The sequence below is a fragment of the Triticum urartu genome, chromosome 1, assembly GCF_003073215.2.
Source record: "Triticum urartu cultivar G1812 chromosome 1, Tu2.1, whole genome shotgun sequence".
NCBI classification, from domain to species: Eukaryota; Viridiplantae; Streptophyta; class Magnoliopsida; order Poales; family Poaceae; genus Triticum; species Triticum urartu.
In genome coordinates this window covers 54156894-54174937 of record NC_053022.1, presented here as the reverse complement: position 1 = coordinate 54174937, position 18044 = coordinate 54156894, and the positions used below count along the sequence as shown (strand labels likewise).

General features: G+C 46.8%; 1 protein-coding gene across 1 annotated transcript; it reads right to left on the bottom strand.

Moving 5' to 3' along the window:
* Positions 1-5008: 5008 nt before the first annotated feature.
* LOC125546630 (protein RCC2-like) lies at positions 5009-11585 on the bottom strand. Its single transcript, XM_048710812.1, has 17 exons — positions 11239-11585; positions 10969-11030; positions 10835-10902; positions 10539-10660; positions 9897-10002; positions 9657-9708; positions 9459-9576; positions 9340-9370; positions 9153-9176; positions 8945-9072; positions 8275-8356; positions 8010-8129; positions 7849-7902; positions 7694-7763; positions 7003-7042; positions 6725-6817; positions 5009-5700 (listed from the first exon to the last, which is right to left on the bottom strand). The coding sequence occupies exons 1-17, from the start codon at positions 11447-11449 to the stop codon at positions 5354-5356; spliced, it is 1728 nt and encodes a 575-aa protein (XP_048566769.1). The 5' UTR covers positions 11450-11585; the 3' UTR covers positions 5009-5353.
* Positions 11586-18044: the final 6459 nt, after the last annotated feature.

Genomic DNA, 18044 nt, shown 5'->3' with positions numbered 1-18044 from the left:
AAACGAGGCGATGAGGACGACGAAGGGGCGAGAAGAAAGTAGAGTCGCTGACGCGGCGGGCCGCGGCTCTTCGCGCCAAAAATGATTCGCCCGGCGCCCTCGAGCGACCCCCAACGCGCCGGGTTCGGGTTGGGTCCGCCGACGTCAATTTCGGCCCGAGCCGGCGAAAACTAGGCTCTTGGATGCGTGACTAGATCGGTTTTTTAACACCAGCGAACGAAAAAACGACTGAGGGGCCTTCTTGGGAACGCGGCTGGAAATACCCTCACAGCTCCTTTAATGCGAGACATAGGGCGCCCAAGCAAGACAGAGTCAGCTCTCGTCTCAAGGAGCTTGGGAATGGGCCGGTCCAACTAGCGCATGCGTAACCAGGCGCCTTCCCAAATGAGCCAGCTCAATACACGGGAGGTTAGTGGCTCATTTTTTTTACCCTTTTTGTTTCATATTTTTGCTATCTTTGTTTACCTTTTTATACTTCTATGTATTCTAAATATATATGTTTCAAAAAACACTTTACATAAATGTTACAAAAATGTTAGCATGTATTAAAAAATGTTAAATGTCTACAGAAAAAATGTTTCCCATATATTAAAAATTATATACAAATAATGTACAATGTGTATAGAAAAGAGTATCAAAAAATAAGTTTTGAAAAATGTTGATCATGTATTTGGAAAATATTGAAGGTGTAATACAAAAAATGTAACTGATGTATACAAGAAATATATAATATGTAGAAAAAATAGATATTCAAAAGTATATGTTAAAATGTTAATAACGTATTTAGATTATGTTAAACTTGTATAAATAATATGTTAAAAATGTATAAAAAATCTATCGGCTCTATAACAAAAATGTACGATGTGTACACAAAAAATTAGACATCAAAGCATATATTTAGAAAAATGGTTAATCATATATATATATAAAATGTTAAGCCTTTATTAAAATGATCTGGATGTATATAAAAAATGTATCATGTGTATAAAAACAATAGACATTGCAACATGTATTTGAAAAAAATGTTAATCTTGTATTCTAAAAATGTTAAACGTGTATTAAATAAATGTTCTTCACGTGTACAGAAAATCTAAAATGCGTAACAAAAATGTAGACATTTTCTTAAAAAACAAAGAAATGAACAAAAGAAAACCGAAGAAGAAAAGGAAATACGAAAACAAGAGAAAAACTGTGTAGAAAAGAAAAAGAAACAAAGAAACCCAAAACAGGAGAAAGAAACAAAGGAAACCATTGAAACACAATGGAGAAAAAAAGGAAGAAAACAAAAAAAATTGTGAAAAGCGAGAACGAAACAAAGATAATCGATGAAAAAAATTAAAACTGAAACAAAAAAACAGAAAAACTGATGAAAAAAAAAGAATCGAAGAAGGAACAGAAAAATGAAAACTAAATAAACACTTATCAACTTCAATGACGCCGATGTTCCATCACAACATTCTCCTAATGATGTGATATCGTTATTAAATGATAACTCATGTCTATGGTTAGAAAACCTTAATCATCTTTAATCAGCGAGCTAATCTAGTAGAGGCTTACAAGGGACATAGTGTTTGTTTATGTATTCACACATGTATCTGTGTTTTCGGTTAATACAATTATAGCATGGAGAATAAACACTTATCGAGATTGCCTCTAGGGCATATTTCCAATAGATTTTGCCGTAGAAATAGAGCAAGAAGCTACAAAAGCGCGGACTCCGTCTTTCTTTTGGGTGGGCCATGGGTGTAAGAGTCCAACGTGTATCATGTCCGGACTTCTGCAACCCCTCCCCCCCCCCCCCCCCCCCCCCCCCCCCGGTTTGGTTCCGGTTTGCGGGAAAAACGTGGTCCGGATACCGGGCGGACCGATACAAAACCGTGTTGGATGGGACGTATGCGGGCGCTTTGAGGGTCCGCGTTGGAGATGCCCTTACAGAAAGGTTTTATAGGAACGGTTGGATTTTCTCTTAGTAAGTACAAAGCCATATTTTATTGCAACATGTATAAGTTGCATTTGGTGCACACATTGTGAAATTTGTTTTTAGAGGAAAATATAACAATGGTTCAATATCTAAGTTTATTGTTCCGTCACAACACATGTACACTCAACTAGTATATCTAAATTGAATCTCAACATAGGCCCTATTTGTTTGGACTTTTGCTTTAGCAGCTTTTTTATTTTGGTAAAAAAGCCAAAAAAATATTCTAAATAGGTGTTTCTTTTGCTTAGGCTTTTGGCTTATACCATCATATAACAATATTGATTCATAAGCCAATAGCCGAGGGAAAAAAAACCCTATTTGAGAACCTTTGTGTTTTTCTTGTCAAAGTGAAAAATCTACAAAAGCAAAAAAAAACCCAAATAAAAAGAGTCATAGTCCCTGAAGTCCTATAAAGCTATAGTAACTCAAAATAAACCTAAGAATGGACCTGTTACGTTGCATTATCACCTTAAATGGAGCACCATTTGATCACCACCTCAAGTGGTAAAGATAGATGTTTCTCAAGAAGGGGAACGCATTGTAGTGGCGGCAGAGTGCGTCTAGCCGTCCGCTGCCCGTGCGACGGTAGAGCTCCAACTTGCTGCCGCTCCGTAGGTCACACCGCCACAGCCTTCTCCATTTCACTACGAAAATGAGCTCGCTGCACGCGCCGGCGAAGTCCACCGGCGTCTCCAAGCCGCACAGCATTACGATGTGGGACGCCCACAGGTCCTCCACCGTCGCCTCGTGCACGCGGCGCCACGCCGACGCCGCGTCCATCAGCCACACGCCATGCACGCCCTCCACGTTGTCGTCGTGGGGTCGCATCGACATTCCCTTGTCGCGGATGTCAAATGCGCACAGGCGGAGCTTGCCGCCTACCGAGCCCAGCGACCAGTCCATGCGGCCCTTGGCATCCTCCGCCAGCGGCGGCTCGCGCAGCACCGAGGCGCGACCACCGGCCGGGCGGCATCGTAGCGGAGAATGTGGCCCACATGCCGGCCGTCCCGCCAGCGCTGGCTCAGCCAGTAGAAGCACGTGCCGACGTGGACGCCGGGGGACACGGCAGGCAGGCAGCGGGCGGCGCTGGGCGCGGCGAGCTCGGTGGTGTCCCACCTGCCGGTCGCAGACGAGAAGGTATCCACCAGTACGCGTCGGCGCCTGCGCCGGACGAGGAGGACGACGGTGAGCGCGAGCCGCCCGGTGGACGCGTCCAAGTTCCAGTGGAGAGCAGAGTTGGCGGCGCTGGACGGCGGGAGCGCGAGCTAGCGGTTGGCCGCCGGGTCGCACACGTAGTAGCGGCTCCGGCTGCGGCATAGCAGCAACCGCCCGTGCGACGCGACGACGGAGACGTCGAGCATCGGTACGGTGCGCTCGAAGAAGACAACATAGTCATCTAACGGCGGCGGCGAGGGATCCTCCATCACCGTGCGGCAATGCTGCGCCGGCGGCCGCCATGGCGTGGTGGGTTTGATTGATTCCGGTGGCCTTTGTAACCGGGCGGCCAGCGTGTACTCGGGTCTTTAAGGGCGTGTTTGGATGCGTGCAGGAAGGCCCAACGAGACCCGCGCGGAAAGGGAATGGACTAATTGGTTGCCTGGTTTTATTGTTGGGCCTGCATAACATGAAACTTAAAGCATTTTTAAGCCTGCCTCGCTGAAAACTCAAGAATTGGCAGTTTTTCTAGAGCCATGCCGAGCGGAAGCGCAGAGATGCGGGCTGTTTATATGGTGTCTTCTTCAACCTCGAGTAAGCTCTTCCCTAATCTTTTTTTTTACGCCCCTCTGATCTACATAATGGTGCTTCGGTTCGAGATAAGTTCTACACGAAAAAGATGCACCTTGATGCTACGGTTCCATTCAGGCGATTGGTTTGTAGTTTCGTCGGCTGTAAGTTTTTAATCTCGTGTTCCCGTTTGGAGCTATTCTGAACGAATTTTGTCAGATTCGTCGCACACGATCGATCATTTGAAATTTCCTTTGACCAACAGCCTAATCTCGCAGTTCCTCACAACATTCGTGTTGTAAGTTTTTGTTTCGACGATCGTAGCTTCATCTCTCTATGAACAGCAGTCTACTGCACTGACGCTGCCATGTCGAGCTCCTCTGTCCTCTACTCAGAGCTCTCCTATTCGTTCCTCTCGACGCCGAAACTCTTTCCCTTGATCTCCTTGCCCACGTCCTACTATACTAGAGTCGTTTCCGGCGTCGCTCATCTCGGCCTACTCTTTGTCGTCCTTCTGCTGCACTGACGGTGCAATGACGTGCACACTGCTTTCTTGTGTCCTCTGCCTTCGTGCACACTGCAGTTCGCCGCACCGCCGACGGGGTCGATCATCTTGGCCTCCTCTCTCTCGCCCTACTACACTGGAGTCGTTCCCGACGTCGATCATCTCGGCCTCCTCTCTCGTCCACTGCACTGACGATACCATGGTGCGAGCACTGCATTCTCCTCCTCTGTCGACTGTCTTTGCGCGAGCACCGCAACTAGTTCGTCGACGGTGTCGCTCGCCGTGCCGCCGACGGGGTCGCTCGTCGCCGACTCCATGCTCGTCATGTCAAACACGGCGCCATAGCCACTATCCATCGCAGTCGCCACGGGCCGGCGCACACTGCATTTCTTCTCCCCCTCCCTCTGCCTAACTCTTAACCCTGTGTGCTAAGTGCAAGTGCTAACTCTTAATCACACCCTATGCGGGCAACCAAACACCGTGTTCATGTGCCACTTGGGCTAATGCAGGCAACCAAACAAACCGCACCTGCGTATTACCTAATGCAGCGACCCTCGATGCAGGCAACCAAACAACTTGCAGATGACGCATTTGGGGCTGTTTTTGCTCAACCAAGCTGGGTTAAGAAGTGTATGCAATGCGACTACTGTTCAAAACTTGAACCAAACACACCCTAAATCGATCTTGTGCGTTTATTTTGGTATCGAAGACGGGCGCTGTAAGTTCGATGGCCTGATGCCGACGTTTTTATCGGTGTATCAGACCTCTTTTTTCAGTTCAAAAAGAAAAGTACAGACTTCTTCCTGAACGTGTTTGTCTTTTGATAAAACTGAGCGTTCTTATCACTTTGCTCTGCATACATTCTTCCAGAAAAACTCATGCAGGATGACTCGTTCATTCCTTCATAGACCATCAGTCGCTCATAGCATCATCGCCGGTGCCTTACAGTGTCCATAGCTAGCCCTTCGCATCCCCATCAGATCAGTAGTAGTTCAAAACCATATTACAGGATACTGGGATAGCCAGGCCCCACGGCACGTACGTACTACCTCGGCATGGCATCACCAACGACTAGCAACCACTCTCGTTGCCATCTAGCCTAACCCAAAAAACGTTGGCGAGCCCGAGGTTCATCCGGCGGATCACTTGCGAGGCCTCCCTCGCTTCCCGCTCTTCTTTCCACCTCGTCCCGAGCTTTCCGCTTCCGGAGGAGCAGCGCCAGGGCTCCCCTTCTTGGGCCTGCCTCTGCCCCTACCGGACGGCATTGGCTCCGGAGTCGCCGTCTTGGCTCCCCTGCCTCTGCCTCTGCCCCTTCTTGTAGACTGCCCGCGGCCATGGCTGCCACACTCTGCCTCCTCGGGCACTTCACCAGTCTCGTCCTCGTCCTCTGCTTCTGCATGTCCCAAGGCTTTCTTGCGCTTGTTGGACCGTGAATTCGTGGTGCGAGATGCCGCCTTGGTGACCTGCTCCGCCTCGGACGTCTCTTCTTCTGCAGTGAAACGGTCCAAAACCACCCATGCTCAGGCCTCAGTTTGGGATGAAGCACCAGAATTGGATGGACAAAAATAAATGAATCAGGAAGCTGTAAGCTAAACAGAGCCCACTATATTCAGTGGAACAAAGAGTACCACTGCAATGGACCTTGACTACTTTTTCACACTAGTGGGGTCTCTGTTTTCTGGTCTGATAGCGAATAGCATGAGATCTGTGATCAGTTGCCCAAATCTTGGTAGGAAGGGGCTGACCAGCAACAACATGGCACAAGTGCCGGGTTATTCGAGTGCGAGAATAAGATCCAGAATTTCATGCATCATAACTGCTGGTGCTTGACGTAGTGCCAACATAAGAAGGAAACTTTAAGACAAAAATGCAGCAAACGATTGGCCAATTGTTGAGCTGAAAGGATAGCAGTGGAGAACATATATCTACTTAGGGGCCTAATGTTGAGCTGAAAACATTATGATCAACATTAGCAGGACGAATACTTGATGTCAAAACCAGTCAACCTGAATCTGTGGCGGTCGCTGCTGCCTAGATAATTCTATCGTGAACAGGCCAAACCCAATAATGACCAACAACCTACCCGATAGTTTTCTAAGCTAAGCTTGGGCCAGCTTGAACTAGGCTTGAAAAGTGTGGCACAAGGCGAGTAATGGGCATGGTAACCTGTGCATCATGTACTACACTATACATCAGTTCTCGGTACTACACTACATCAGTTTCAAGTTTTGATCTTTCTTATTACTTGCTTCCTTTTGCACTTTATAAAACTTCTAAATTTCATGATGAATCTCCATGTTATGATTTCACTACCATCCTTCTAGCATATAATGTTCATGTTTGCTTTGTATTTAACTGTTTAATCTCATATTACAAGATTTGAGATACATGCATCATATATATGTTTTGATGACGTCTGAATATAAATATACAAATTGAGAACTTATATAGGAAAACTGGCTACAAGGATGATTACTGTACGAGAGAACTTAGATAGGAAACCTGGCAAGTACCTGTTTCATCGACTGCAGGATGTTGGCTCGTATTTGTATTTGGTTTTCCTTTCCCATTGCGGCGCGGAGGAAAGTAGAGCTTTTTCGTGTTCTCTAAAAAAACCAAGTAACAATTACCTAGTTTCAATATACTGAATATACTGGGCAAGGATAATAATTTCATTTGCAACAGACCAAGCAAAACTAGAATGATTTGCCCATCAAATTTCAAAAAAGTTTGCAGACAAATTGAAGTTTAATACTATGCCATCTTAAAAATGGATAAGAGAAATGCACACCTTGAAAGACAGCATCAGCATCACCATCAAAAGTATCCAGCTGAGACAAAAGTAATAATACATATATTATTAGACCGTGGTAATGAAAGGAGATGTAACGAACACATTGATATTACGGGGTATAGTTAACTTAACTAGTCTTTTCAGTTCTCTCTAACAAAAACCAGTCTCTTCAATCAAGTCCTCAAATATTCCCGTAAAAAGAAGGTACTGAGTAAACTAGTCAGTAGTCACATTCCTAATCTTGGGTGTTGAAGCATGTTATTGTCAATTTAAGCACTAGAAGACGTGACAACTGACAACCGAAGAAAAGAGGGAGGCGGGTATATGAGTAAATGGCACTTTCCAAATTGACAAACAATTTCCCTAAAAACGTTTGTGGATCAATAATTCTCTTTCATGGAACCTCCTGAAAGTTGATTCCTCGTCATTAGAATGTCTCATTGATGACCTAGCTCTGTCACTAATATTAATATGCTTTGACTCAGTTGTTTAGGAGATGTTTCATGCATGTTAACAGACATAACTCACTAGTCACTACATGACCCAAAGTCATGCTGCTGATTTATTCAACTCGTTTCTTTTGTTTAGCTTTAGCATCACAAATAATTATAATAAATTGCATTAAATTTTAATCTATCCATAACTTGAAGCAAGTAAACAGCTCGGGCATGAAAGCCCATTTACTTACCTGGTCAAGCTTACCACCAACATTTGCCCTGTCAACAACGATCAGAGACATCCCAACTCCACAACCAACACTGCAGAAGTATTCTGAGCTTAGTACTAAATAATAGTATGAACAGAGGATGGGACTACATTCACATGCTGATTTCACGCAATTACCTTGTAACATGCATTCCTTCAAGAATGTCAACCTTTTTAGGATTTACAGATGACCTGTTACATAATGCACAACATAATTGGTAAGAGAAGTTCAATGGTTGAAATCTCGAAGGTTGCAAGACTTCTATTCCACATAGTATTAGCATTTTAAATAGATTTACTTTTGTGTTGGACCATAACCAAGCTCTCCATATTCAGAATGGCCCCAACTTATGCAAGAATCATCTGCACCAACAGTGTGGTGCATGTTACCAGAAGCCATGCAGCGGATGTTCCAACCACTGAAGCAAACAAATCATCTATTAAAAAGATAATTGAGTGTAATACTATTTCAACAGGAAGCTGGTTATAAGAATAGCTGAACAGCAGAGTTTAGCCATCGAGGGCACTGTTCATCACTATGGTATTTTACAGTTTGCAAGGAACCTTAAATCCATAACTGGCTTTGGATACATCCACTCATCGCCTGAATTCTTCACCTTTCCCCACATATACAGCTGCCCGCGACCTAAAAATCAAACCAAACGACCAATGATTAAAATATAGCAGTCATAAATATTGCAACAGTATGTTGGTACTGTTTCAAAACTTTGATATTCTGGCACAGCTACTGCTACTGTGGCCTCGTACTTAATAAAAATGGGACTTGGAAGGTCCACCCTTTTATTCAAAAATAATAATATTGCAGCAGTGCAACACAGTCAACAGAACACGAATCTGATTGACAGAGTGCAAGGTATAGCACCAATACTCCTTTCCATTCGCAAAAAAACTATTTTCCAATTATAGGCGAGACGAGATCTAACTTGCAGATGAAAAATAGGATGATTCAAGAATCATGCCATCTCATGTTTGAATTGTATAATCAGCTCACCAAGACATGCAACACAAACAAAACTAAATACCAGCTTAAGGTACAAGGTAAACTAATCACAAGAGCTGTTTGATCCATATGTGATCCGGCCAAAGTATATTCTCAAAACTGCCTTTTCCTATTATAGTTATCCATATAGTCCAAGCAATAAACTCATGTAGTAATTTTATCCCAGAGTAGCATGATAAAATAGCATGTGCATCAGATATATATGCATCATACCGCCAGCAGTGCAGGCAGAACTTGCAGAACCGGCTGAGATGATATCATTGGGACCCAGGATATTGCTCTTTTGAAATATTTCAACAAGGCGTGGTTGCCACTCATCCTTCTGTTCATTGTGGCCCAACCTATGTAATAAGAAAGTGGACAGGTGAACAACGTAGGATACATCTTGAATACGGTGAGACACATGGCAAGAATAGGTTACCTTCCATATCCACCAAAACCCCAGCTGGTAAAAAAAAAGAATTATGTGAGAGAACATAAATATGTGACCTGAAGGAATCATATCTATGTACGCAGAAAGGGACTTGATACAACACGTATAGAGACAATAGTAGTCATAACTATCTGGATTGTAACAGTGTCAAACTAATGGCGGAGAAGGAACATACGTGTAAACAAAGCCACATGAATCAGCTGCAACTGCACATCCAAGTATAGCAAAGGTGTTAATATCAGTGTTGATCCTGATGATTCAAATTAACAAGAGAAAGAAAGAAAGGAAATGAACCTGTATGATTTGTTCCACATGCAACTTTGACAACAGTGTTCCCAGAAAATGCAGCTATTGCCCTGGGGTGGGGCTGGGGATCATATACTAGACTTACCGATGAAACTTTGGCATTATACTGTAATATCACAAATCAAATCACAATTACTGATGAATGCAAACTCAGTAGGTGCTATATGTTACAGAGTAGAAATAAACCTCATTGTCGCTTCCATGACCAAGTTGGCCATACTGGGGAAGACCTGCTGTCCTAAATAGCACAGAAAAATAAAATACTGCTTCAAAAATTGGACGAACAAGAACAAAATCACTAACTGAAGTCAAAGCAGATACTAATCAAAAGATGTTATCATGAAAAGACGCTCAAAGCCTTTTGCTTATTCTGAAAGACGAAAGAGGTTGCTAATCTTTAAGTTTTGTAGTTCAGCGAGGCCATACAGTATTGAAGAGCCCTCGACTGATGACAGCCAGACAGTAAAGTCAGCACCACAAACAGCATTAGTCGCTTTAGTAACAAGGCAGGGGACTGGCGACACCACAGTTCCTGCAGCAAATATAGAACAACTCAGGTACCGATCTTGACTTGTTGGATGCTTGGTGCTGTTGCTTTATAATATAAAGCGGGGGGAAACCCTTTTTCGTAACAACAGGGTAAGAATCAAACAGGAAAATGAGCTGCCCATACGGTCATATCTCCAAAAAGTTGTCAGAACTACCCCATCATCCTGAACTATGATAAGTTTGTATGCTCAAGTATATGGTTTTGACGTTTCATTGTCACCCAAAAAAGGTAGAAATCTAAATCAATCTTGATAACATGGGTACCAGAAAAAATTGAAATGTCTGCCACATATTAACAAAGATTCTAAAAATAGGTGACACAAGAACACTGTAGATTATAGTACTAATGTCTCATCAAGCAACCCACTGGAAATGTCAAAAAAATTGAGAGTATGCTCCAAGCAGATGCTTCCACAATTTCTCCAAGCACAAAGTGAGTTTTCCACACAAGAGTTGCATTTGGTGCACTTCTAGTTGTGTCATATATCATAAAGATAAAGAAAAGGCAAGGGTATCAACCACTCTTCAGTGAACCGGTCCCCAGTTGTCCATGTTTGTTGTCACCAAATGCGAAGGACTTCCCTTCGTCAGTTACGACCACTGTATGTTTTCTTCCAACACCTGCTGCAATTATGTTATATCTGCAGAATTGATAACTGCTAATTAGCATTTAGAAACATGTCGAGAAAACATATAACACTGTTGGATTAGGTAGTCCAACTATATTGGATGGTATATATATTCTTGGATTCAACAATGCCATATACACCTGTTTGAAAAAATAAAATGAAGGGCAATGCAGACAATTATCTTACTTTGATAGTTCAGAAACAACAGTTGGCAGGTTACGCAAGAGAGTGTCCCCATGTCCCAGCTGCCCATTCTGCTAGATATAAAAGGTGTTAAGCAAGAAGCCGAATAAAAATTAGGCATCGACTCATACTTATACCTCATTTCGACCCCATGAGAAGCAACGGCCGTCAGCACTCAGAGCAACACAGTGGCAAGCCGCTGGCAAGCAAAATACAGGAATCCATTAGCAAAATCGCTATGACCATAAATCGATTCTAGCATTTGGCATCATTCCACAAATTGTATGACCATCCGCCAATCCAGGCATTTCCGCGCACAAACTGGGCGAGTACATTAGATGAAGAAATACAGTGGAGGAAAGTAAGGAGCTCATCTCGGACGCGGAGGAGAGGAGGAAGGAACTCACCGCAGCCGGAGGCGACGAAGCGGATGTCCACGCCCACGAGAGGGCGCAGTCGCGTCGGGGACACCAGGTTGCCTCTGCCCTCATTCCCTCCCTTCACCTTCCGGCCCATGATGTCGAAGCGCACCGTGCCGCAGTACAGCAGCTCCCTGCCCCCAGCCTCTGCCGCCTTCTCCTCGCCTTCCGCGGCGGCCTCGGCGGCGCTGGCCGGCATTCTCGCGGCGATTCCGACCGGAAACCCTAGCTTCGGTGGGGCGGAGGCGGAGAACTGTGGAAAGCAAGTGGAGAAAGGGTTTGAAACAGAGTGCGGCTCTGTAGAACGGAACTTTTCGCGGGGGCGTTCTCCTCTGTCTGCCGGCTGCCCCGCGGCAACGGTTGTATTCGGAAAAGGCTTTCGTCCCGCTTTATATTATATAAAGCAAATCGTTTGAACCAAATTTTCAACAAGATTCATACACACATACAAGTCTCACACAAATAAAGTAGTAAAAGGGTTAGTGCTGAGGGCACAGCTCAACAAGTCCTAGAAACAAATAACACACACAGACACCGCAACACGCGCATCATGTCTAATCAGGCTCCGGCGGAGGTGGCGGAAACAGAGGTGCCACGCGGAAGGCCATCGATCGAAGGTCGGCGAGGAGGGTTTTGATGACGTCCCGGTCCTGGGAGTGGCTAAGTGGCCGTCAAGGCTGCAAATAGCCACACATTTTGAAGATCGCGTCAGTCACACGTCGAAGAGGCACTTTCTGAATAACAAATTTGTTGCGAATGTTCCAAAGCGTCCAAGCGAGGACCCCAATGCACAGCCATCTAATATGGCGGTAGCGAGGGGGGAGGCGTGGATCTCAGCCAGTAAGTCGGGGAAGTTGGTGTTGCACCAATGTCCGTCAACCGTCTCATGGAAGCAGGACCACAAGAACTGGGCTGTGGAGCAGGAAAAGAAGATGTGGTTCGAGTCCTTCACCGTGCCGCACAAAGGGCACATCCCGTCTCCTGGGCCATTGCGCTTGCGGACTTCAACCCCAAAGGGGAGGCGTCCCCGGATCCATTGCCACAGGAATATCCTGATCTTGAGGGGAAGGCGAATGTCCCAGATCAGGCTAAAGGCTCAGGGGCCAACGAAGGAGCAATGGTCGCGTATAGAGATTTCGTGGAGAAGCGGCCGGAGGGCTCCAAATGCCAAGAAATGGAGTCAGGGGCACCCTCAACGTCCATCGAAAGGAGAGCGATGTCTTGGAGAAGGGAGTCCCACTCGTCCGCCTCAAGGGGGCCAAAGGGGTGCCGGAAGGCGAGACACCCTAAGTCAATAAGGGCCGTCTCGACGGAGATCCGGGGGACAACCGCAATGGCAAATAAGACCGGGAAGCGGGCAGCCAGGGGAGAGTCCCCTAGCCAGCGGTCGAACCAAAACAGGGTCGAGGACCCGGAGCCCACTGAGATGGACGTGCCAATATGGAGCACGAGTAGAAGCTGGATCACCGCCTGCCAGAACTGGGATCCACCCGAGCGCTGGCAGAAAGCTAAAGGTTGGCCCTGAAGGTACTTATTTCGGATGATGGTGAGCCAGAGGCCGCCCTCCTCGTTGGCGATACGCCAGAGCCAATGGGTCAGGAGAGCAAAGTTCATGCACCGAGAAGAGAGGATCCCCAGACCTCCCTGGTCCTTGGGTTTGCAAATGTCAGACCAGCTCACCATATGGTACTTCTGCTTGTCCCCCTCGCCTGCCCAGAAAAACATGGACTGGTACTTGGCGATCTCCTCATGGAGCGTCTCATGCAGGCTGTAGAAGCTCATGAGGAACCAGAGGAGGCTGGCAAGCGAGGAGTTGATGAGGATTACCCTCTCCGCCTTCGGGAGCCACCGTCCCTTCCATGGCTCGACCCGGTGTTGCATCCGGGTCACGGTTGGGCGGAGGTCCGCCATGGTGAGTCGCGAGTCACTAATGGGTATCCCCAAATACGTCGTGGGGAAAGTACCCAGGTGGCAATTAAGTCGATCAGCAATGCCCTGGGCCTCGTTCAGCGGGTATCCCAGAATCATCACTTCGCTCTTATCGAAGTTGATAGTGAGCCCGGACATCTACCGAAAGCATAGGAGGAGAAACTTCAGGCTGGCAATATCGGTCGCGGAGCCCTCGCCCATTATTATGGTGTCGTCGACATATTGGAGGAGGGAGACCCCTCCCCCTCCTACTAGGTGGGGGGCCACGCCGTGGATATGGCCCGCCGATTTGGCCTTGTCCAGGATGGCCGCAAGGGCGTCCACCACCATGTTAAACAGGAACGGGGAGAACGGGTCACCTTGGCGAACCCCACAAAGCGTGGGGAAGAAGGGACCAATCTCACCATTAATGTTAACGGCGGTCCGACCGTAGGAGACGAGCTACATAACTCTGGTCACCCAGCGGTCATCAAAGCCCTTGCGGAGCAAAACTTCCGGAAGGAAGAGCCAGTGAATCGTATCATAGGCTTTATGAAAGTCAAGCTTCAGGAAGACCGCCCGGTGGTGTTTGGAGCGGACTTCATGAAGGACCTCGTGGCAAACCAACACCCCATCCAGAATAAATCGCCCCTGAATGAAGGCCGATCGATTGGGATGAGTGATTATGTCAGCTAAAAGGGTCACCCTATTAGTGTACCCTTTGGCCAGGATCCGGAATATCACATTGATCACAGTGATAGGCCAGAACTGGCGGATGTCAGTCGCACCCGTGACTTTGGGGGTGAGAGTGATGACTCCATAGTTTAGGCGCCCGAGGTCCATGGTCCCCGAGAAGAATTCATCGAAGAGGGCCATGACCTCCGGTTTGATGGTCTGCCAGAATGCTTTGAAAAAGGACACTGGCAGTCCATCCGGCCCTGGGGGCGAGGAGGGGTTCATACCCTTAATCGGCGCGAGGACCTCGTCCTCGGAGAACGGTGCAACTAAGGCGGCATTAGCCGCGTCGTACACTAACTGGGCACCCGACCAGGTGTCAGGGGCCAGAGCGGCCCCACCCTAAGGGGTGGGGGAGAATAGGTCTTTGTAAAAGCCATCTACGTGTGCACGAATGTCCGATGGGCGGACAAGCTAGGAATCTCCATCCCAAAGGCAATGGATGGAGTTCCGTCATCGCCGCCCATTCGCGATCGCCTGGAAGTATGTCGTATTAGTGTCTCCCCGAAGCACCCATCATTGGGTACCACAGAGCCTCCAGTAAGCTTCTTCATCCGTATAGATGGTGGAGAGCTGATCCTCAAGATCGTAACGCAGCATCCACTCATCCGTGGGAATCCTGGAAGTGTCCACGCGGGTGTCCAAGGCCCAGATGGCAGTTAGGAGGGCTTTCTTGCGTTCGTGGAGGTCTCTACCAAGGTTCGCTCCCCAACCCTTCATAAATTGGCGGGCGAGCTTGGCACAGAACAGCCACGAGTCCACGGCAGACATGGCATGGTGGGGGGAAGAGCGTGCGGTGACCCACTTGGCCGCAACCGCTGATACGTCTCCAACGTATCTATAATTTTTGATTGCTCCATGCTATATTATCTACTGTTTTGGACTATATTGGGCTTTATTTTCCATTTTTATATTATTTTTGGGACTAACCTATTAACCGGAGGCCCAGCCCAGAATTGTTGTTTTTTGCCTGTTTTAGGGTTTCAAAGAAAAGGAAAATCAAACGGAGCCCAAACGGAATGAAACCTTCGGAAACGTGATTTTCTCATCAGATAAGATCCAGGAGACTGTTGGAAATATGCCCTAGAGGCAATAATAAATTGGTTATTATTATATTTCCTTGTTCATGATAATCGTTTATTATCCATGCTAGAATTGTATTGATAGGAAACTCAGATACATGTGTGGATACATAGACAACACCATGTCCCTAGTAAGCCTCTAGTTGACTAGCTCGTTGATCAATAGATGGTTACGGTTTCCTGACCATGGACATTGGATGTCGTTGATAACGGGATCACATCATTAGGAGAATGATGTGATGGACAAGACCCAATCCTAAGCCTAGCACAAGATCATGTAGTTCATATGCTAAAGCTTTTCTAATGTCAAGTATCATTTCCTTAGACCATGAGATTGTGCAACTCCCGGATACCGTAGGAGTGCTTTGGGTGTGCCAAACGTCACAACATAACTGGGTGGCTATAAAGGTACACTACAGGTATCTCCGAAAGTGTCTGTTGGGTTGGCACGAATCGAGACTGGGATTTGTCACTCCGTGTAAACGGAGAGGTATCTCTGGGCCCACTCGGTAGGACATCATCATAATATGCACAATGTGATCAAGGAGTTGATCACGGGATGATGTGTTACGGAACGAGTAAAGAGACTTGTCGGTAACGAGATTGAACAAGGTATCGGGATACCGACGATCGAATCTCGGGCAAGTATCGTACCGCTAGACAAAGGGAATTGTATACGGGATTGATTAAGTCCTTGACATCGTGGTTCATCCAATGAGATCATCGTGGAACATGTGGGAGCCAACATGGGTATCCAGATCCTGCTGTTGGTTATTGACCGGAGAGTTGTCTCGACCATGTCTGCATGACTCCCGAACCCGTAGGGTCTACACACTTAAGGTTCGATGACGCTAGGGTTATAGGGAAAGTATGTACGCGGTTACCGAATGTTGTTCGGAGTCCCGGATGAGATCCCGGACGTCACGAGGAGTTCCGGAATGGTCCGAAGGTAAAGATTGATATATAGGAAGTATGGTTTTGGCCACCGGAAGTGTTCCGGGCATCACCAGTAGTGTACCGGGACCACCGGAGGGGTCCGGGGGTCCACCAGGTGGGGCCACCAGCCCCGGAGGCCTACATGGGCCAATAGTGGGAAGGGACCAGCCCCTAGGTGGGCCGGGGCGCCTCCCACCAAGGCCCAAGGCGCCTCCAAGAGGGGAAGGGGGCAAACCCTAGGGCAGATGGGCCCTAAGGCCCACCCCAGGTGCGCCTCCCCCTCTCCCCCTTATGGCCGCCACCCAGATGGGATCTGGGGGCTGCCGCCACCCCTAGGGAGGTAACCCTAGGTGGGGGCGCAGCCCCTCCCCTTCCCCTATATATACTTGAGGTTTGGGGCTACCCAACATATGTGATTTGCTCTCCCTGTTGGCGCAGCCCTACCCCTCTCCCTCCTCGTCTCTCGTAGTGCTTGGCGAAGCCCTGTTGGAGTCCCGCGCTCCTCCACCACCACCATGCTGTCGTGCTACTGCTGGATGGAGTCTTCCCCAACCTCTCCTTCTCCCCTTGCTGGATCAAGGCGTAGGAGACGTCACCGTGCTGTACGTGTGTTGAACACGGAGGTGCCGTCCATTCGGCACTAGGATCATCGGTGATTTGGATCACGACGAGTACGACTCCATCAACCCCGTTCACTTGAACGCTTCCGCTTAGCGATCTACAAGGGTATGTAGATGCACTCTCCTTCCCTTCGTTGCTAGATTACTCCATAGATTGATCTTGGTGATGCGTAGAAAATTTTGAATTTCTGCTACGTTCCCCAACAGTGGCATCATGAGCTAGGTCTATGCGTAGTTACTATACACGAGTAGAACACAAAGTAGTTGTGGGCGTCGATATTGTCAATTATCTTGCCGTTACTAGTCTTATCTTCATTCGGCAGCATCGTGGGATGAAGCGGCCCGGACCAACCTTACACGTACGCTTACGTGAGACCAGTTCCACCGACTGACATGCACTAGTTGCATAAGGTGGCTGGCGGGTGTCTGTCTCTCCCACTTTAGTCGGATCGGATTCGATGAACAAGGTCCTTATGAAGGGTAAATAGAAATTGGTAATTCACGTTGTGGTTTTGGCGTAGGTAAGAAACGTTCTTGCTAGAAACCTATAGGAGCCACGTAATAACTTGCAACAACAATTAGAGGACGTCTAACTTGTTTTTGCAGCAAGTGTTTTGTGATGTGATATGGCCAAAGGATGTGATGAATGATATATATGTGATGTATGAGATCATGTTCTTGTAATAGGAATCACGACTTGCATGTCGATGAGTATGACAACCGGCAGGAGCCATAGGAGTTGTCTTTATTTTTTGTATGACCTGCGTGTCATTGAGAAATGCCATGTAAATTACTTTACTTTATTGCTAAACATGTTAGCCATAGTAGTAGAAGTAATAGTTGGCGAGCAACTTCATGGAGACACGATGATGGAGATCATGATGATGGAGATCATGGTGTCATGCCGGTGACAAGATGATCATGGAGCCCCAAGATGGAGATCAAAGGAGCTATATGATATTGGCCATATCATGTCACTATTATTTGATTGCATGTGATGTTTATCATGTTTTTGCATCTTGTTTACGTAGAACGATGGTAGTAAATAAGATGATCCCTCATAATAATTTCAAGAAAGTGTTCCCCCTAACTGTGCACCATTGCGATAGTTCGTTGTTTCAAAGCACCACGTGATGACAGGGTTTGATAGATTCCAACGTTCACATACAACGGGTGTAAGACAGATTTACACATGCAAACACTTAGGTTGACTTGACGAGCCTAGCATGTACAGACATGGCCTCGGAACACAGAAGACCGAAAGGTCGGACATGAGTCGTATAGAAGATACGATCAACATGAAGATGTTCACCGATGTTGACTAGTCCGTCTCACGTGATGATCGGACACGGCCTAGTTGACTCGGATCATGTAATCACTTAGATGACTAGAGGGATGTCTATCTGAGTGGGAGTTCATAAGATGAACTTAATTATCCTGAACATAGTCAAAAGGTCTTCGCAAATTATGTCGTGGCTCGCGCTTCAGTTCTACTGTTTAGATATGTCCTAGA